The 22,397-nt window shown below is 45.4% G+C and overlaps 1 protein-coding gene across 11 annotated transcripts in view; it reads right to left on the bottom strand.

Moving 5' to 3' along the window:
* CELF2 (CUGBP Elav-like family member 2) overlaps positions 1-22,397 on the bottom strand; it is a 637,682-nt gene that overhangs the window by 163,483 nt on the left and 451,802 nt on the right. For 10 of the 11 annotated variants that reach the window (XM_037848338.1, XM_037848333.1, XM_037848330.1 and 7 more), the window contains one exon: positions 2,286-2,482. In XM_037848338.1, the coding sequence (XP_037704266.1) occupies positions 2,286-2,463 (178 nt within the window). In that variant the 5' untranslated portion in view covers positions 2,464-2,482. Of the gene's footprint in view, positions 1-2,285; positions 2,483-2,928; positions 2,939-22,397 lie in introns of those variants that run through there. The other variant, XM_037848339.1, reaches the window with a different exon arrangement.

Here is a 22,397-nt window from a genome sequence, read left to right as displayed (position 1 = left end):
GAGTTTAAAGACTGAACTCCCAGACAAGAACAGAATCAACCCTGCTCTTAAAGGGCGGAATGCTTCCTTTCCCCTGGGGACCCTTAGGTGGGGTAGAAGACCCAAGCCTTGAATGTGGGTAGACCAAGGCTGGTTGTGATCGCATCTCATGGAGAGGCTGGTGTAACACAAGAGGACCGATGGACCGTGTCTATGTCTCCACTCTACTGTTTACTGGCTGTGTAAACCGGGCTGTTTCTTAACTTGTTCTGGGCCTCAATTTCCCCATCTGTAAAATGTGCCCAATACCTCCCCCTTCCTTCAGGATGTCAGTAAGGGCTAAATGAGATAAGATACGTAAAGCTTTCAGCATAGGGCCTAGCACATAGCGTGCGTTCAAAGCATAAGTTCCCTCCTCGGGCCTCTCTTCCCCTCCAAGACTCATGCAAATAGTTTTTGTGAAATTGATGATGAGACCTAGTGAGCTAAAATTATCATAATGTATAGTCTCAAATATAGCCTGGCAAAGCAGATGCCCAGAGGAACATCTAGGGGAAAAAGAAAGAAAATGGTAGGCCATGTACACTTACTTGACTGATGGAATGGTTTTTTTGGCCAAGCTGAGGCACATGCATTCAAAAGCTAAAATGCCAGGAACCAGGCATTGTTAACAGTCAGTGACCTCTCTTCATTATGACAGAGGTCATTTTGAGAAATGCTGAGGAACGAAGTTCAGAGGCTCTTCTTTCTAGCCAAGCGTGGACTATGTCCCTGTTCTGAAGCAGTAGCTTCCTGCTTCTGGCCTACTTTTCTGTGGCTGCCATTCTAGATGGTGGGAGCACTTCGCTGGGTGGCTCCTTTGCTCATCCAGCATGTTCTACTACCTTTCCCCAAGAGAATAACATCAAAGTTAGATGCTACAACAAACTCTAGTCTTCTGTGTCTGGAAAACATATCAATAAATAGTTTCAGAAGGTCTACAACACAGATGCTCAACATGGCTCTAACACGATATTTTTAATCCCACTGATTCTTGGGGATCTAATTTTATATTTATCCACTTATAAGACAATCAGGTTTGTGGTGACAGAGTCCTATTTATGTTCTTTTTAAAACGATCTTGGTGTTGTTTGAGACGTTCTGAGATAGAGAACTAGAGTTTTATGAGCACAGTCACCTTTATAAAATGAGTACTGGCTAGGGGCTTTTTAATTCCTTAAAAGGCTCCAGAAAGTCCCATCAGACCTCCACAACTGTAAAGAGCAAGAGACAGCCAGCTTTTCTCAGAGTCACCGAACAGCGGCACCTTAGAGATCACTCAGCCTCAGCCCTTCATCTTGCCAGAAAGGAAAAGGCTCAGAGAAGGTCTCCGCCGAGGTTCCCGTGCCTAATTAAAGTGTATGTGCAAGCCAAATGATAACCTTTCAGGAGCTCCTAGGAAAAGAAGCACAGAGATAAAACAGCCCCGACAGAAATCTGAGGCCCAGAGAAAAGAAACTGCAAGGCCCATGGGAAAAGAGGGGGGCCCCAAGCAGGAAGATTGAGAAATCAAGGACAGAGAAAGAGCAAAAATTACTAAAGCTATAAGACCATATTACATGCTCTGCACACAGCTGAAGAAGGATGAGTTCAATACACAGAAGAGCACCAAGTCCTGTTGGGGTTTCTGGCCTCTCTCTGCTTTAACCGCTGCACCTCCCCGCCCCCACCTCCGCCACCCTCATCTTAAAATGGAGACAATAAGCAGATGGTGCACTTCAATCTCACCAGTGATAAGGGCTAAAACCACCAGAGTTTTTTGCAGGTGTGCTAATGATTTCAGGCCGCTAAGGCCCTGAAGAAAAGAGAAAGAAAGGCATTTAATGACCCCCCAAAATTGACCTCTCCCTAAAAGCAGCCCTACGCTCCCTCACAGGAGCTGCAGCACACTAACTGTTCGTAAGACACACTCCAAGTCCCCACGGGCTGTGTAAGAGGGCAGTGCAGTTGCAATTGCACAGGCAGTCATCGGAAGGTAGGGGGAGAGAGACTTGGCTCGAGAAATACAAGGCTGAGGAACCTATTCCTTGGAGAGGCAGCCGCCCCGCCCGTCCAGATCTGGCACTGCAGACTGCGCTTCCTCCGCTCCCTCCCGCCCGCGCCACCTGTCCCACCTGTCCAGGAGGGAGGGGCTGGAGGGGCGCGCCGCCGGTGGCTCGGCCCTTTGGTGCCCAGCGGTGCCCACGCCCTCCACGCGCCCCCATGCGCCCCCATGCGCCCTGGCGTCTCTCCCCCGCGCGTCTCCCCCACCCCCCGGCAGGCGGTACCTTTACTCTGGGGGGGGTTCTGACTCCGGTCCCGGAGGACGTTGATCTGGTAGACGGCTCCATAAGGCTCAAAAAGTTCTTTCAGCTCCTTTTCGGACCACGAGCGGGGGATCTGTCCGACGAACATCTTAATGGCATCCGGGTCCGGCTGGTCCGAGTGGTCCAGGGCTCCGTTCATCTTGCTGGCGGTGCCGTTACTGTCAAAAGCGGAACCGGAGGCACAGTTAGGGCGGCTGGGTGAGGGACAGGAAGAAAAAAATCGTAGGGGTGGGGTGGGGGGTGGGGGAGGCGGGAGGAGGAAGAGGAGGAAGAGGAGCGGGGAAAGTGCCTAACGAGCCAGAGTCATTCGGGGAGGGAGACAAAGCGCAGGCACGGGGGCGCGGCTCGGGCTCTGGGGCGCGGCTCCCCCTGCGGGCTGCGGTCCCCCCTCGGGGCCCCGGGGCGTGGACATCTCCAGCCGGACCAGGGGCGTCGGGGGCAGGGCCGCCCGGCCAGGCGGTCCTCCTTGCGTGGCCCCCGCGGGGAAACAGGCCGGGCGGCCGGCTGGATCCCCGCGGGGGGCCCCCAGCCCCCTTTTGGAACGGGTTTTTGGAAGAAGGGAGAGAGGTGGTAATAATAAAGACACATGAAAAGACAAGGAAACACTTGGCAGCCATCAGATGACGAACGCTGGTGAAGGATGTGCGGGGCGCGGGGCGTCCATGTGCGCATCGAATCAGGACGCGCTGCTGCCCGGAGGGAACGCGCTCGGGCTGCGCGCCGCGGGCGGCTCATTGGCTGCCCACGCCGAGGCCCGGGCCACGGCTCCCGGGTGAAAAAGCACATTGTTTACGGGACCCGGGCACAAAGGGTGCAATTCAGAGAGGCAAGGGCGAGCTCAGAATTGCCTGCTTTGTGCCGAAAAGCATGCAGCCGCAGAAAGTTGAGTTCCGACTAAAGGACACTGAATATTTCAAATCTTTCACAGTCCATAAATTGCTCTCTGTATATCTCACTTCCAGATGTTGCACTTGAGTTCTAAACAATCACACGTTTGGGAGAGAGGAAAGAAAAAAAAAAAAAAAAGCCTGCCTTTTCTTCTCCTAGCTTCAGTAGATATTTGGGGCTGATGCAAAGCGCAAAACCGGAAGCTGCTACATACCCGCTTTCTCACTGTTGGTTCCAAAGCCCCCATTTGGAAGAGCAAAGACTTGTTTGGAGGCTGCACTTCTAGTCACCATCGTTTAGTATGATGATGAGGGTTTTCAGTTTTACCTATTTGAGCTCAGTAAGCAAGCAAAGCAAAACCACACGCCCTCCCCAGCTTGTCCCTCCTAAGGCAACTCGAACCCACCTACTGCTCTGTGAAGGCTGAAACCCCACATTCATTTGCAAAACCTCTTGGTTTAGCTTCTCAGCCTGTGAGAATATGATATACCTAAAATGTGCAAGGTGGACAGACACAACATCTTCAGAGCCTTGTCTGTGACCACCCCCCAACCCCCAGCAGTCCAAACCCCAGAAAAGTCAAAAGGAGCCACAAGGACTAAAACTTCATTGCAAATGGCAGGTGTAATTTCACTGTAGTCTTGGTAATTGCAGAAAGGTATTCAAAGATCTTAAGCAGAGTTATTTATTTAGTTAAAACAATCAAAAAAACCACCAGAGCACCTTAAATTTGCTGGGGGTCTCTGCTCGTTCTGAGACCTTAAAAAAAGAAAAAAAAAAAGACACAGGTAGTTAAAAAAACTAAAAAGCTACAGGAAGAAGAACTCCTGAATTATATTTAATACAGAGAGGAGGGTGACATCAAATACCCTTCTCTAGGTCCTGGTTTCAATTTCTACTTCTGCTTAGATCCCTATTTTACCATTTTATTATTTTATCCTTGAGCTAAACAATCAGAATCTGTCTAACTTAAAGCACTTTCAGAGCCTTCTCTAATCAACCTTATTGTTACAGAAAACATTCTGCTGAATAAAATATCGAGCAGGAAATCTTTCAACAGTTTACGTGGAAGGTAATGCTTGTTTATGTTGGAGCTAGACTGTTGTTCGTGTTCTCCCACACCTATACTACTTTTCAAATCACTCTTGGGGAATTCCATAAACGCTCTAAACCTGTGAACTCAGCGAGGTTAAGCTGTGAACTTAGGGAGGTTAGGGTGGCGAGCCCCAGGGCCTACAGAGTGGAGGGTTCACAGCCGGGAGGGAGTTGAGAGTGTGGCAAGACTTATTTCTGGGACAGGAAGAGCTGTGGTTACTGCTGTTGAAAATCAGCTAGTCTGAAAGAGGAAGGTACTGCCACAGGTCTCCGCTAACAGAGAGCGGAAGTTCAAAAGACGGGGCTGCTTGATCTTGCCTAGACAGGGCACCATTCATCCAAGGAGGAGTCAGGCGAGAACATGCTAGTTCTAGAGACTTAAACTCAGGGTTCTAGAGCAAGACTTCCTCCATACCTCTCCCACTGTTTTTACTCTCTCAAAAAGTTTAAATTGGCTAAGATGCATAAGGAAGGACAAGAGAGAAGAGAGCCTGGGCCTTATCCCTTTGATCTGTATGTGGGTGGTATGCATTTAAAATCCCTCTCTCATTGGTGATTGTTCCTGGATGCTGGGAGACCTCACCCAGAGGCCCTGTGGGGTGGAGGGGCCAGAGGCAGGGGCTCTGGAGTCAGGCTGCCTGGGGCTGATCCCTGGCATGGCTGCTCCACTCTCCCGGCCTCAGACTACTCATCTGTACAATGGGGATAACAGACTCCATCTCATAGCCATGTGGACTTAGGACCAGGTGCTCTCCAAGGGCCCCCACTTCTCCCTGTTAATCCCCTCTTGGCACTGGGGATGCCTGGGAAATGAGTGACCATCCCAAGTCTACTCTCCAATGCAGAATCTTTCACAGCATAGGCTCAATCACAAATCACACCTAAATAATAATAATAATAATGCTTTGTATCTTTTAGTGAACACTTCCATGCCAGACACTGAACTAGGTGCTTTGCATATATTATCTCTAATCTTTACAGGCACCCTGTTAGAAGGTATTATTTTCCAGATGCAAACAGGTAAGAAATAAACCCCTTTCCCAAGATTACCAGCTTATAAACGGTCGAGGTGGAATTCAAACCCAGTCCCTCTGGGCAACAAAGCACAAGGAATGTCTAACCCATCATGTGGCCGAGCAGCCTACCCTGCCGCGGTCTGACAGCAACTACCCCTCAGCCATACACTGGGAGAGAATGCCAGCAGCAAGTCTTACAGGGTCCCCAAATCACACAGCCAAGCAAAAGGCTGCATAAAAGAAGTACAGGCTTTCCTCTTCTTCTATGTGAGGAGGGGTGCTGAGTGCTGGCCGAGTCCTTTAAGATGATTTTAATGTCTCTGTTTTCTCCATCATCTCACGAAGAGGTCTCCATCCCCACCGGGTTTCATCATGGGGACCTGTCAACCTTTCCCAATGACCTGACATGTTACAAATGACAGTCCCAGAGATTCCCATCAATCTGGGCAATCCGTTCCTTATGGTAATCCAGTGAGGTCAAAGTCAACACCACCACCACTTTCCCGGCCAAAAGCCTCGGTGCCGACAGGCAGCCCTAACCCACTGACTCTCCAAGTGACCCCAAGTCCCCCAAAGGGTGCTTAACTTCTCTGTGATTAACGCGAGCTCCTCCTCCTTTGCCCTCCCCACACTCTTCCCGGCTGGTGCTTACTCCTAGTGGAGATCTTCACTGGCTTCTTTGGTCCTCGTGGGGTTTCAGTGCTGACACTTCTAAGCATGCCAGAAACAGCTAAACCTTTGGAAGCACTCAGCAGAGGCCATGGAGAGCCAGTGGACGGATACCCCAATTTTCTCAGCAAGACTCTTGGTAAGACCCTATAAACATGTATGAGAATGTGACTGTGGGCTTAGAGACCCAGATCAGCTCACGTGTCTCCATTCCCCGGCCATCCTCAGCATGTAGCACGGTGTCTCTTATGGGGCAGGAATTTAGATTCAAATTCAAAATAATGAATTTCTTGAGAGCCACTCTCTGCCACAAATCTTTGCTGGGTACCTGACATGCAGCACCATGGCCACCCTACAGGGCTGGGTCACTGTTCCCGTTCTGGAGATGAATGGACTGAGCAACACGGAGGTCAAGTGACTTCTCCAATGTCACCCATCTAAGAAGAGGTCCTAGGCAGAGGTGCTGCAGAATAGGGATGCGGTGCTAAGTCTGAGAGGCCAACTGTAGTTGCTTAGAGTTCCATGAATTGGCGTTCTCTACAGTGATGATCCTGCAGACCCAGGGACCACATGGGGGCCCCGGATGTGAGCAGAGACACCTCTGCTGACATCTTGCCTGCAGAGTGCTGTGAGATCCTGACCGCCAGCCCTGCCATGGCACCTTGGCAAGGGGCCCCTCTGGGTTCCTTCCTCTGGGACAGGTGCCCGAGGACTCAGACCACGAGCGAGCAAGCACAGAGCTCCGGGCCAGCAGCTTGGTGGAAGCAGATTCAGAGCCAAGATGAGAATGTAATGATGTTTCGGGCAAAATGAGAGTGCTTGCTTTTTTATTTTAGCACAGGCAGTGACCTACTTCCCTACTCTATTTTCAAGTAAAGAGAACCAGATCGACAGAGGATAGTCAAAATCTTCTATGGTTCCTCTCAGCAGTAAAAGATTATTATGAAAATTATACTTAATTGACTCTAGGTATCATCATCATCCTCATCACCATCATCATCATCTCTGGGGTAAGAAGCTTCTATAAGGCCCAATGAGTTGTAAGTTTCCTTCTGGATAATGGAAACAAATGGAAAGACTGGAAACTAATCTTTCATTTGTTCTTTGGATAACAACTTTTTGCATTATATTTCTCTTACATGTATAAAAGGAAGGACAACAAATTTACAAAGTGGCTACGAGAAATGCCAAATGGCTATAAATTATTAATGTTGGGGAAAAAAATGACATACAATGCCACCTTCAGAAGATATATAGTAAACTAAAAACTATACAAAAAGATGCCTTGTCTTGGAGAATTCCATATAAAGAGAGCTAATCTCCCTGTCATTATCAATAACCTTATTATTCCAATACTTTTGATCTCTTTTACTGTTTTGTTCCTTGGAATGTTGTCCCACCTCATTGTCGTCCAACTTTCTGCAGTGATGGGAATGTTCTGTGATTAGCACAATCCAATATGGCAGCCACTCGCTCCCTGTGACTGACTACTCAACACTGAGACGTGGCTTTTACTTGGTTTTAGTTAATCTAAATTTAAAAAGTGTGTCCTTTTTCACTAATTAGAGCTGAGATTTACCAAAACATATTATTTTGTAGTGAGCCAGTTGTGGCAAACAGGAATGGGGGTGAGGGGGGGAGCCAGGAAGATGGTATGGGCGTAATCTAAGGCCCTTTCCAGCAGGTGGGTGGGGCCAGTGGGCCTGTTGGCCTGGCTTCTCGTCTTGGCTCGGTGTTAAAGTAACCATGGGGTATCAGGAAAATCGGGTAACCATCTGCACCTCAGTTTCCTCACTTGTGAAGCAACAAGGCTGGAGTAGCTCCCTCCTGGCTCTGAATTTCTATAATTCTACGATTACGGTTTGGAACCAGATGATGATTTACGAAGAACATTTAGACGATGTAACCAGCTGTCCGAACCCTTGGTGTGAACCCCACTCTGTGTCCAGTGTGGACCCCCAAGTGCCCGGGCTGGGAAGGTGTGCCGTGGCTGTGGAGAGCGGCCGGCGGCGAGAGCCTGCTCCTCTCTCCACGGGCGCCAACGCTCTCCCCCACTCTTCCTCTGGCCTCAGGAATCGTTTTTTAATATCGCTTGTACTTAAGTACTAATAGCACGCGGAGCAACAGGCTTTATTTGATTTATTGCCGGAAACTGTTCAAGACTGAGCTGCGTCAGGCAAAAGCAGAGAGGCTGGCTGTGGGCCTGGTGGCTTCCGGCTGGCAGCAAGGAAGGGCATGAAATTCATTACTGCTAACACTCATCTATATGGTCCACTTTGTTCTTGCTCATTAGGTAAGAGCAGGATTCCCCTCTCCAGCTCTTCCGGATGCTGCACTCAGAGGGACATCCCAGGACGTGGGCATAGCCCCATCCACAGGAGGCTCACCAGCTTCTCTCAACTCACCACTTAGGTAAGAGGAATCAGCTGTCTTCCAAGCCTCGAGCCGTGGGAATTGCATTTCTCTTTTAAAATGCCCCACATCAGGTACCTCCACCTTCTGCAACCACCTTTGCCACTGGACAGGCATAGCTGAATTCCAGATAAGAGTGGGATCCTGTATCACTGGATGATTTTGCTAAAGGTAACGAAACTCTCTGGATATCAGCTTCCTCTCCAAGATGATGATGAAAATGATGGTGCTCCTGCAGGTACCTGGAAGTTACTATTAGAGTTTATCATGTGTAGTGAAAGGTCCTTTTATTCTTTTTTTCTTAAATCACAGCCACACCAATTATGGATTACAGAATCCTCATGCCAGATTAACTGGAGCCAATAATAACCCGAGTGTCTGAAAGAAGCAAGGTCCTTCTCTAAATGGTCAGATAGAAACAGATTAGTTGGAACACTTTTCAAGAAAAGGTTCAGGCTTCCAAAATGAACATATACCTGTCACATGTTCATCCTTCTGCTTTCAAAATTTCGAAAAACATAATCTGTTGAGAATGGAGAGGACATTATGTTTAGTCACAGATGACTAGGAAAAAACACATTAGTGAGAGGCATGTTCCTAGATTACTGAGGTTAATGTTGGATTTATTTGGTTGGAGGTTTAAAGATCGTGCATTTGCTTAGCAGGGTAAATGAAACCGTGGCTTGTCAGGAGCTGCTTTTTGCAGAAAAGGGTCACAGAACACGGGCATTTGGACTCACCAAGTAAAAGGGAAACCTTATTACCTTCTCTCCATTTGACTGCAGTTAAAAGCTGAAAGCTGGGAAACCCCCATAAAGAAATAAATTTAGAAACATCCAAGGGGGTACCTGATAACTGAATGCGCAACCCCCCCTTGCTGAGAAGGCAGGAAGGCATTTGCCACAGCTAGCGCCTGCCCGGGGAACTCATTTCATTCAGTGATTTAACAGAAATCACCCAGTGCACAGAAGGGCAGAGCAGAAGGCATTTGCACGAGGAGAGGGTTTTTGGATGAACTTTTAGAAATGGCAACAGGGAAATAATCATCACACGGAGGACTTATATGGGGCTTCCCATTTCCAAAGTGTGTTGGGAGCCCTCACTGATTAATACTTTCCCCACAGAGGGGGTTCTTGCCACTGCCCCCCACTTCACAGATGAGCAGAGTGGAGAGGGCTGGTGACCTGTTCCGGGACGATGACCCGTCAGCGGCAGATCTGGGGCAACCTTCTAGGATGACTTAACACACTGGTTATTGAAAGCTGCAAGGAGTTGCCCGTCTTCTATGTGCCAGTGTTCCAGTTTGCTAATGCTGCCGGAATGCAAAACACCATAAATGGATTGGCTTTTATAAAAGGGGGGTTATTTGGTTACATAGTTACAGTCTTGAGGCCATAAAGTGTCCAAGGTAACACATCAGCAATCAGGTACCTTCACTGGAAGATGGCCAATGGCATCCAGAAAAACCTGTTAGCTGGGAAGGCACGTGGCTGGTGTCTGCTCCAAGTTCTTGGTTTCAAAATGGCTTTCTCCCAGGATGTTCCTCTCTAGGCCGCAGCTCCTCTTCAAAATGTCACTCTCAGTTGCTCTTGGGGCATTTGTCCTCTCCTAGCTTCTCTGGAGCAAGAGTCTGCTTTCAACAGCCGTCTTCAAACTGTCTCTCATCTGCAGCTCCTCTCTCAGCTCCTGTGCATTCTTCAAAGTGTCCCTCTTGGCTGTAGCAAGCTCACTCCTTCTGCCTGAGCTTATATAGGGTTCCAGTAAACTAATCAATGCCCATACTGAATGGGCAGGGCCACACCTCCATGGAAATTATTCAATCAGAATCATCACCCACAGGTGGGTGGGGCACATCTCCATGGAAACACTCAAAGAATTACAATCTAATCAACACTGATACATCTGCCCACACAAGATTACATCAAAGATAATGGCATTTTGGGGGACACAATACCTCCAAACTGGCACAGCCAGTGACTGTGTTTGGGATGACTGGGGGGATAATTAGTTTGGTCCCTCTCAATTAACTGTAAAGCGAATCATTACAAAATGAAGACAGATGTGGGGGGAGACTCAACCCTGGCCGCCCTGCCCAGACTGGACACTGACTCGAATAAAAAAAAAGTCTTCCATGTTTGTATTCTAGCAGTGGCAATGAAAATGAGGGGTGCACATGGAGAGGGCAAATGACTAGGACCCAATGCCCAGCCCCCATAGGCAAGGTTTTAGCATCTGTGCTTCTCAAGGCAATATGGCTTCCGCTTCACCACTGGTTAAGGTGTTTCACCAGGACCTCTGTAGGCAAGAGAAAGCAGTCAGAGCAGGTTCACAGCCCTCTCCACTCATGGAGGAGACACTGCCCAGGGAAAGCCAATGGTTCTTTCCTTCGTGTCCTAATGCAGTTACTGAATACCTGCTGTATGTCAGGTACATGCTGGGCTCGAAGGAGGAGAGTTGGAAAATATGTGCTGTGTGTCCTCCAGCTGCTCACCAATTAGAAGGGACAGAACGATACACACCACAAAACCAAAACCCAATGGATAAGGCCTGCTCTAGAGCAGTCTACGCCAGCCTGCGGTGAGCCAGAAACGAGGGGCTACTTCCGCCAAGGGGATTGGCCTTGTGGCATTCTAAACCACACTCAATCCCAGTGTCAGAATCAAAGGATGTCAGGGACCAAGGATAATCGACTGTACCATTTCACTTACTTGGCAATGAGATTTAAAAAAAGGAGGAGGAGGAGGAGGCCCAAAGAGGGTGCTGGGACTTCAGGGAAAACTGCTCCCCTCCCAAGGATGCATTTGAGACCCAGGATGGGGTGATCCACTTTGGAGAGGAACCAGCAGCTCCAACATGGCGGGTGGCGACCCTGGCCTTGACTGGCCCGAGCCCACATGGGCCACAGCCCTGCTCTCCCCACTCCCACACCTGAAATACCCCAGACAGGGGCTCACTGTGCAATGCTCTTTGTTGGCCGCCCTTCGCTCTCTCACTCTGCACCAACACATTTACAGAGACTCCCCAGCACCCCTGTCCTTCACTACTTTTCCTATGACAGTAACTTCTGTGGTCTTGATCACTCAACTCTAATCTGATCTTATGCATCTCCAAGCCTACAAACACTCTGGTACCAACTCAGATTCAGCGATCTAAAATTAGCTCTTCCTGTCTTCTTTTCCTCCAGTGAGGTTTCAAGTTCAACTTCCCTGTTTTTCTTACTGGCTCACAATTTCCCCTCTCCCCCCCAACAACAGGAACAATGTCTTATGGGGGACAGGCACAAAATATGGCTTCAGAGCTTGCTCTGACCTCTTTCCTTCTCTGAACCTTGAACCTACAGAAACAACAATTAACTGAACCTCGAACCAGGTATATGGTAAAACTGCAAAATTCCTGATGACAGGGATCATAGCTTATTCAGTCATTAATTCAATAAATTTTTATGAAGTGTCTCAACACTCCAGGCATTATTGGAGGGGCCAGGGATCACACAGTCCTTGTGATATATATATTCCATGGGAGGGGCACTAAATAAATTTCATTGCATATTAGACAGAGATCATTGCAATGGAGAGAAAGAAAGCAGAGGAAGGAGAGAGGGAGCGTTGGGAACGGGATTGCAATTTTAAATAAGGTGGTCAGTTGTCCAGATTAAATCACACATGTTCTGCAACTGGCCACCACTATTACAAAGAACTAGGCTGTCACAACTAGTACTGTTCCATAAAATCTCAGTCTCGATACCAAGTGCCGATTAGTGACCAATCCGTGCCTACTTTGCTCTCTAAAGGCCTGCTGGGCCCCTCGTCTCTGCAGAGCCACTGGCCTAACTCTAGCCCCTTCTCATGCCTGAGCCACTGCAGAATCGCTCAGTGGGTTTTCCTACTTTGGACTAAAGCACAGAGACTTGGCTGACTCTGTGTTTGCGAGGCATGCAGAACTCCGCCTATCTTTCCATTAAATATTGATGATCTGCCCATGCATTATTCATTTTATCATTTCTCAATGGCAAAATTTAATCTCAGGCTGGTCTCTTCCCCAACCTGCTTTTGACCAACCTGTCTGCCATTAGATGATGTCCAGTCATTCCTGGGACCCCAGGAAGGCAGCCAGCAGTATGAAGTTGGATATAAATGCTTTGGAGATTATTAATGCCACTGTTTCCTTCCCTTGAGCTGGGAAATCAAAAGCTGACAGTAAAGGGGGACTAATAACTTCATATTAATGACAGCAGTTTAGATCAGAAAACAGACCCACCTGTGAACATACTTATTTCTGCAGACTAACAAATGATTACTTTAAGGTGCATTGCTTTCCTCTGATAAGATGTTCACACGCCTATGTTTGGGAAATGCCAGCACTAGAATTAAGAACAAAATGACCACGGAGCAGTCAAAATAGATGCCAACAAAGATCCCACCCAGATGTTTGTGCCCTTTAAAAAACCCTTTGGCAAACTGTTTAATCAGTGCCTCAAACATTTCTTATTTTATGTTGGTTTTTCCACAGCCGTGGTCACCTGCATTTCAGACCCTTAGGAGATTAGAAGTAGCAAGAAGGAGAGAAGGTTTGTGCCAGGTAGGCCCATGGAGGTATGGCTGATAGACCTGAGAAGCTGAAGGAGCACAGCAGTGGAAAACGCTTGTAGCTAGGCCAACCCATTCTCCATTAGGTCCCAGGACAGCAACCCAGCAGAACAATGAATTTCTATAATGACAATCACGTCTCCTCGAAAGGGTCACATTTTGCTCAATAAATTCTGTTTAATAAGACAAATATCAAATTCATTTTAAGAAGAATTTCATCAATAAGAGAATCTAATATCTTAAAGGACAAGCTTTCAACTATACCAGCAACTTAACTAATCTGACCCACTCATCCCCAAGGAGTTCCAGATCTCTGGATTTTACCTTCTCATGCTAACACCTCACTGAGTACCAAACTTCAGGATGTGTGGACCATCTAATTTGTTGTCGACAAAAGCAGCAACTGATTTTGCCCATCCTCTTCAATTTTTAAGGTTCATTTTTACTATATAAGGAATCTACTCTATGTTGATGCACCGATAAGTCTTGTTGTTTTGGGCTGGGGACCATGAAGGAGATAGGTGGAGAACATGGGGAGGGATGAGTTGTTTCCTGTTAGGAGTATGTTTTTCCAGAGTAAATAGAGGCATACCTCAGAGATATTATGGGTTCAGTTTTAGACCACCTCAAAGAAAACTGAGTATCGCAATAAAGCAAGTCACAAAGTTTTGGTCTCCAAGTGCATATAAAAGTTAACTTTATACTACACTGTAGTCTATCTATCAAGTGTACAATAGCCTTATGTCCAAAAGAATAAAAAAAAATTCACATCCCTTAATTTAATTTAAAAACAATTTATTGCTAAAAAATTCTAACCATCATCTGAGCCTTCAGCAAGTCACAAGCTTTTTGCTGGTGGAGGGTCTTTGCCTTGATGTTGACAGCAGCTGACTGATCAGGGTGGCGGCTGCTGAAGGTTGGGGTGGCTGTAGCAATTCCTTAAAATAAGACAGTAATGAAGTTTGCCACATCAATCGACTCTTCCTTTCAAGAAAGATTTCTCTGTAGCATGCAATGCTGTTTGACAGCTTTTTACCCATAGCAGAACTTCTTTCAAAATTGGAATCAGTCCTCTCAAACCCTGCCACTGTTTTATCAACAAAGTTGACAGAATCTTCTAAATCCTTTGCTGTAATTTCAACAATGTTCATTGCATTGTCACCAGGAGTAGATCCATCTCAATCAACCACTTTCTTTGCTCATTCATAAGAAGCAACTCCTCAACTATTCAAGTCTTACAATAAGATGACAGCAATTCAGCCTCACCTTCAGGTTCTACTTAAAATTCTAGTTCCCTTGCTAGTTCCACCACATCTGCAGTTACTTTCTCCACTGAAGTCTTGAACCCCTCAAAGTCATCTATGAGGCTTGGAATCAACTTCTTACAAACTCCCATTCATGTTTATATTTGACCCCCTCCCTCCCATGAATCAAGAATGTTCTTAATGGCATCTAGAATTGTGAATCCTTTCCAGAAGGATTTTGATTTACTTTCTCCAGATCCATCAGAGGAATCACTATCTCTGGCAGTTCTAGCCTTATGAAATGCATTTCTTAAATAATAAGACTTGAAAGTAAAAAATGACTCCTTGATCCATGGGCTGCAGAATGGTTGTATTAGATGGCATGAAAACAACATTCATCTCATTGTACCTCTCCATCAGAGCTCTTGGGTGACCAGGTGCATTATTAAGGAGCAGTCGTATTTTGAAAAGAATCTTGTTTTCTGAGTGGTAGGTATCAACAGTGGACTTAAAATATTCAGTATACATAGTTCAGTAAACTATGTTTTAAACAGATGTGCTGTCATCCAGGCTCTGTGGTTCCATTGATAGAGCACAGGCCGAGTAGATTTAGCATCATTCTTAAGGGCCCTGGAATTTTCAGAATGGTAAATGAGCATTGGCTTCCACTTAAAGTCACCAGCTGCATTAGCCCCCAATAAGAGAAGCTCTGAAGGCACGCACTGACTTCTCCTTTCTAGCTAGGAAAGTCCTAGATGGCATCTTCTTCAAATAGAAGGCTGTTTCATCTACGCTGAAAATTTGCTGTACCCACCTTCATTAATCATCTAGGCTAGATCTCAGCTTTCAACCTGACTTCCTCACTGAGCTTAATCATTTCTAGCTTTTGACTGAAAGTGAGAAACATGTGACTCTTCCTTTCACTTGCACACTTGAAGGCTTTAGTAGGGTTACTAAGTGGCCTAATTTCAACACTGTTGCATCTCAGGGAATAGGGAGGCCCAAGGAAAGGAAGAGAGAAGGGGGAAAAGCCAGTCGGTGGAGCAGTGAGACCACACACGACATTTATTGATTCCATTTGCCATCTTATATGGATGCAGTTCGTGGTGCCTCAAAACAATTACAATAGTAGCATCAAAGATCACTGGCCACAGATCACCGTTAACAGATGTAATAATAATGAAATGTTTGAAATATTGTGAGAATTACAAAAATTCTCAAAGAGACATGAAGTGAGCTGTTGGGAATATGGTGCTGAAAGACTTGTGTGACATGTGGTTGCCACAAACTTCTAATTTGCAAAGAATGTAGTATCTGTGAAACACAAGAGAAGCACCATAAAACGAGGCACGCCTGCAATGATTTACTGATCAAGATGGTGAACTGTAATTCTCTTTGAGTCACCACACAAAATGATATTTGTGGTTTAAAGATCGGAATTTAAAGGCACTAAATAAAGTAGATTACCATGCCACCTTTAAAGTGACTCATCTTGAATGTTCTAGAATCCTTCCGTCCAGCCATAACAAAAAGCAATGAGATGTTCTACTGTGATTGCACTGAATTCCTAGAGAGCAGTATAAGACATTTGACGCACAATCTGCTTAAAGAAATTTGGAAAAGTAAAAACAGGAAACAGCAAAGTTTGTATAATTACTGAAAAAAGACTTCCAGAATCCTATGCAAGTGTCAGCTTAGCATGTATGTTTCCCTGTGATTCAAACATGCAGGCTTGTCTTGCTACAAAGCCATATGTCAAAAGGGAAAGTCCAAATGACATTCCACTTTGCTGATTTTTAAATTCCTAAATCACATTTTAAGATGAAATCAATACCAAATGCCACATTCTGATTTGGAAATCTATAGGCCCACTCTCGTTCTCGGCATGCCATAAATTCCATTTAGCATCTTAAATCACCAATTAAAATAGGCTTTGACATCTAATTTGCTTATTTCTTAAAAAAAAGCACACCATCAGATTTAACTCCCTAAACAAATAAGCACAAAAAATAGGATTGTGTGCTAAATTACAATGGTTGTTATTCTAAGAGACTGAATATCATTATATCAAAAATTCCCCATAGTTTATTTTTTTAAAGCTATTTCTTCATTTTTTGACACTACATCTGGCACAATGAATACAGATGATCATTTGTTTATATATCTGTCTAAGTGCCTTTCCCAAACACAGCCAGATGGAGTCTTTCAGAATCAAATTAATTTCAGATTAATTCACTCTGGACCTACTCCAGTTTCATGACTCCTTGCTTTGAGGCACCAACCAAATTGACGTGAAGTCATGAACTTAAGGGGAACAGGTTCCTGGATATAAAGGGAGAAAAAAGATACACATCTGTGGTTACCACCCCTCCCCAAAGAGAAACCTGTGCAAGTACCTCAAGCTCTCCAGTTCGAGGACTGATCACCATTCACACGGTGTCAAACTCATCCAGAAATAATTTCCTTCGGGATCCAAATAAGATCACGGTTAATTTTATATCCTATATTCATAATGCATTGCAATGATTCCAGTAAAAATTAGCGACCTCATTACTAACATCAGAACCAAAGATGTGATGGTAAACTTGCCAGATAAGTGGGTCAGGTGTGACCCGAGAGAGTAAAATCTGAACACCCAACATGCACATTCTCTTGCTGTAGCCACGGAAGGAATATACACAAATGTAGCCGGGCTTTGCAAGTTGTCAATCTCGATGGATGCCTTTATTATCATACTTGTTTCAATTGCAATTTGGGTTTCCATGGAGACACAACAGTCAGCTCTAGAAAATTATAAGATAAATGTCAGGCAGTGATAACGGCATTAATGAAGCTTCGGTGACAAGCAGCTCTGTGCTTCAAATAATCTTATTTCTATTAGCATATGTACAACCTGTCAAAAAAACTGGATGAGAGAATTAAAAATTAAATATCTATCTATCTGGAGAGACCCCTCCAGAGTGGGTTAAATTTGGTGGGTCATTCTGAAGAAGGAGAAGGAGAAAGGAGGAGAAAGAGGAGGAGGAGGGGGAGGGGGAGGGGGAGGAGGAGGAAGAGAAGAAGAAGAAGAAAAATTACTTGCTGATTTCCTGGGAAGATTAGGTGCCAGCCTTGCTTCTAAAGATGCTTTAGCTGACACCTAGAAATTTCTTTCTTTGGACCAATGATAGGCAGCATTTTTTCTTATAATGTAGTTAAGGTAATCTGTTTTTGTTTTTGGAAACTAGGAGCTCAACTCTCTAAGTGTGACCATGACAGATTATGAGCCTCTGAGAAATAAACAGTCCTTCCAACTTCATGGTAACTGAATGGATGTGACATACCTGTCCCACTTCTCCAGGTTGCTGGATAGCTAGAATTGGATTGCCTGAATCTACAGCCACCCTTGACTAGTCTATAGCGAAACCTGTGCCCCTGTAATTTTACCAGCAAGTACCTGCCAAGTATCTGGCAACTGTGGATTTAGTAAAGTTTGCTGTATTCTGAATATACAGGTTGAGACTATGGAATTTTGAGCTACAGCATAGGCCAAGGTGAAGTTCTACAGAAAGAAACTGAAGGAAAAACAAATTTCCTTTTATGTGGAAACGATGACTTAGGAATGGAACCAAACTCTTATTTTTTGCTCAAGAGCATTCTTAAGGACTCTGAAAAATGAAAGAAGCGATCATTCTGCAAATCGAAAGATAAAAGAAAGACTTGTCCATTTTAGCTTCTGTAAAACTGTGGCCATTTAGCCCCGCTGTGGTGATCATTACTATTTGCATCATTTGCCTGGTATAAAAAGATGTCCACCATATTTTTCCTTCACTTATTCAACAACTGTTGATTGAGTGCCCACTCCCTGCCAGGAACTGTGTTCTGAACACAATGATAAATAAGACGTCACTGCCCTTAAATTTCTTGTTGTTTAGTGGCAGCTTGTACCATCTAGTACTTGAGATCTTGACCAAGGTGCCATAATGTTCTCTTCTTTATGACCAAGTCTGGACCCTTCTAAAGTGACTACATGACTACATTTATATGGGGCAAGCCAGCACCGTTTGCTGTTTGCACATTGGGAACTGGCTGCTCAAGTCTTCCCCTCCCCCTACTCCTTACCCTCTGGGTCACTCCTATTTCCTCTTCGGAAGGACGATTCATGGGGGTCATTAGACTCAAGGTCTAGCATATAATTGAGCCATGGTGCTAGGGGAAGAGCTTTTCGCGTAGCTTTGGAAGAGGCTACAGGTCTTGTTTTCCCATGCAGTGTTTCCTTCTCTCTTTGGAATTTTCTCTTGTAGCTCCACATGGCTGGTGCAGAGTGTTCTCACATTGCCTCCCACCCAAAGGCGAGATCTAGCCTGAGTGCATCCAGGAGAAAACTGGGAATGAGTGGATGGCTTAAGCCACAGGCTCCAGTACTAGGAGAAAGGCTAGCCTGGTCTTCCCAAGAGCCCTTACATCTGCACGCTTTCCAGCTTGACTCAATTTACCATGAGGACATGAGGCCCCAGCTATCCAAGTTAAGGTCTGGACCAGCAGAAACAGCCTCAGGTCTCTTTTTTAGTTTAAGTCCCAGCCCCCGGGGCAAAAGGGTCACTGTGCTCTCCTGTGGGTCTCGCAAAGCCGGGAATGCCAGGGGACACCATACACAGTCCCCGCTGTGCACTTCCTGGGCACGTCTACTACAGAGGTCAGGCCCAGCCAGGACTCCAGAGCTCAGAATCCTGCCCACCTCCTTCAGCTAGGAGGAATTAATTCATCCCTGCCTCATGGACTAACCTTCAAGATGAAATGAAAGAAGACAAAACAAAGAAACTAAAAACTGTCAACAGTGGGAAAGGAAAAAAAAACACACAAATCCTATAATACTGTCACTTACTCTCAGGCCCGTGGGCTCTTTTCCTATTATCCCACCAGTGAAAAGAGATACGGAGGGCAAAATAATTGAAGCACACACAAAAGCTAGGGCACCGGCAATATGGATCTCTTAGGGCCAAAGTGGTTATATGAATCTTGGGAAGCTACAGGAAAAACCATGAGGCTTAAATTCAATAACCCAAGTGGGAATACGCCACTTGGGTTTGAGAACTTTTCAGTTGTAAATCAAGGCCTAATACTACGTTACTGAAAACTGGGCAAGGGAACCACAGGGCCTTGGAAACAAAGAGATTAGAAACAGCGGAAACAGTGTGCCTGTGTTAGAAACAGCTCCAGTGGGTTAAATATCCTCGTTTTTTCAAGAGCTCTCTTTGCAATGAAGTGCTTCACTTATTTACTTTCATGCCTGTTAAAACTTCTTATGATCCCCCATCATCCCCTAGGTGGGTTTTATGGTGGAAGGGGTTGGGAAGAAGTCACCTGCAAGTATTACTGCTGGGAGTTTTTAAATTATTGAAATGATTACTGTTATTCTTAATAACAACGACCCTCAGATATTGCCATAGTTCCTCAACTGTAAAATGACAACTCTAAACTGGGGCAGCCAAAATTACAATCATAATTTTCTGGAGTTGACAGTATTTGCTAAATAGACTCCTTAAAGAGAAGGGAGTTACACACGTGGGAAATAAATAGGAGAGTATAATTTAAGTGTGGCTCAGCTTTAATAGTGAGTTCAAAAGGGAGAGATGGGGAGAAAAAGTGCTTAGGGTTATCGTTCTTATGTTGTTGCGGCTGTTTTTAATGTTGCGAGGGTTGGCTGAATAGAGGCAGCTCCTACTTTGCTGATGAGAAAGCAGGGACAGGTGATGACAACTGTTAATTCATAAAGCAACAGCCTCCCCTTTGAAAGAGGTCATGAGCGTCTTGTACATTTTAGGGGTGTGTGCTTGTTTTTATAGGCAGGGTTATAATGAAATCAAACAAATGGAAGAGGAACGCTCCTATCCGTGGAGTCGCTAAAATATGACTCTGTAAGTAGCCTCCCCAAAGCAGCGGGGACTAGACAGCAAGTTCCGGGGTCAGGAGGACAGGCTTCCTGTTTCTTTAACAACGAGCACACTTGCTATGTGTCACAAATAGCATTGCAAGGTTAGTCGTGACATCAAAACAATAAAGGCTATAAACCCTCAAAATGTTAAGGCCCGCGGTCATGCCTTCGAATCCGGGTCCACTTTGAAAATTACAATCCATCTGTATTTTTCCAACAGGACTGATGGAGAGAAGGCAAAGCTACTTGGAAAGACTTACGTCTCAGTTTAGTGAAAACGATAATGAAACAGAAACATTCACTGATGTTGCAACCCCCAATGCACTAAGGACAAGATGATATAGAGATTTTTAAAAACAACCACCCAAATGGCTGTGGAAATGCTTTTCGTTCCCCTCCCAGGGTCATATGGTATCGATTTTGGAAATCATACTTTCCCTGGGATATTGAACTGTGTGAGGTTCTCTGGGTACATAATCATGAACCTATTTACCAGCAGAAAGGTGTTAGTTCTGGAGACGAGCTGATGAGCGGGATTCCTGAATGCACGGACATCTTAGATAGGGTATAGGTGAACGGAGGGAAAAGGTGACAAGGCAACTTCCTGATGATGTACTGTGCTGATTTGGATATATTATGCCTTCCAAGAAAAGTCAGGATCTTTTAATCCAATCTTGTGGGATATTCAGATTAGGTGCTTTCCACAGAGACGTGACATACCCAACTGTGGGTGATAATTTTGATCAGATTATTTCCATGGAGGTGTGACCCCACCCACTCAGCATGGTCTTGATTAGTTTATTGGAGTCATTTAAAAAGAGCCACAGACCCAGATGCTTGCTGATGCTGATATTTAGACATGCTTGAAGACACAGACAGAAGGATATTTAGCTAAGAGATGGAGAAGCCCCGAGTTTGCCCCAGGATATGCTAAGACAGGACACCAAGGCACCTAGAGAGAAATGTCCTGGGAGAAAGAACCAAGAACGCACAGGAGCTGAGAGAGAAGCTGGAACACAACCCAGGATCAGCAGACACCAGCCACGTGCCTTCCAGGTAACAGGTTTTCTAGATGCCAATGGCCTTTCTCCAGTGAAGGTATACTTGTGTTGATGCCTTAATTTGGGTATTTTCATGGCCTTTGGACTGTAAATTTGTAACCAAATAAACCCCCTTTATAAAAGCCAATCCATTTCTGGTATTTTGCATAAAGGCAGCCTTAGCAAACCAGAACATGTACCCACAAAATTACACATACACTTTGAGATGAGCTTGTCTGTGAAGCTTCCACACAGAGGTTTCATGAACAACCCAGAGAATGGTGAGCTCCATGAGCAGCTTGACGCAGTTCCATCTCAGCACCCCACTTCCCCCAGGACAGGCAAGGAGCCAAAGAAAGCCGAGCACAGAAGCAGGCGAAGGTTTAGAAATAACAGAAACACCAGGTGCATCCTGAAGCCACACTCAGACCGTGCACAGTCCCTGCATGTATTTTGGATGGTGCTTCTGGAACTCTCACCTCCTTTGACTGCAGGGCTTGAGTTTGGGTGCACCAAAGACAGAAAGGATCTGGCCATCAGGACTTCCCCCTAGAAGACCTAAAACCTAGAGATCTGTGGGTTCAGCTACGTGGGAAAATAAAGCTGTATCTGCTGATGAAGGCAGGGGACCTCCTGAATACTCACATTAGTAATTTCAGTTCTGGAGTCAGGGATTGTGCCTTTACAAGGTTCCGCTTGTAAGTGGTTCTTACAAGAAGGCAGTTCACCTCTGAACCCAAAGTGGCAAGGTTTACAGAGGTGATTTCTAATTTGCTCAGGGTCCGTGACTGACAGGTTATTCCGAAGTGTGCCTGAGCAGAACTCATGCAACTACTTGTGTGCTGGAGGAAAAAGCCCCCTAACCGTCTAGGGTTGTTTGGATTTTTGGTTTTGTTTATGTGACAACCAATTGATGAAAAAAAGTGCAACTCGCTTGGCTGACTGGAGTGAGAGAGTGAGATAGTATTGCCTTTTTTTTTAATTATTATTAACAAAAACATTCAAAACTCTGACAGAGAATAAAGGTGAAATAAACTAAGGAGCCACTTATGTACAAAATCAGACATTATTAAAACGACTTTAAATGGGTCCTTAATCTAAATAAGGATGGTCCTTTTAGGAAGCCAAGCATCGCAAGAATTAGGAAGGACACAATGTTATTCTGACCAAAATATAAAAGGTGTGTCACCTGGCCAACATATCAACTGT

This window comes from Choloepus didactylus, chromosome 8 (genome assembly GCF_015220235.1).
Source record: "Choloepus didactylus isolate mChoDid1 chromosome 8, mChoDid1.pri, whole genome shotgun sequence".
NCBI classification, from domain to species: domain Eukaryota; kingdom Metazoa; phylum Chordata; class Mammalia; order Pilosa; family Megalonychidae; genus Choloepus; species Choloepus didactylus.
The sequence above is the reverse complement of the archived record's forward strand: the minus strand, read 5'-3'. Positions and strand labels throughout refer to the sequence as shown.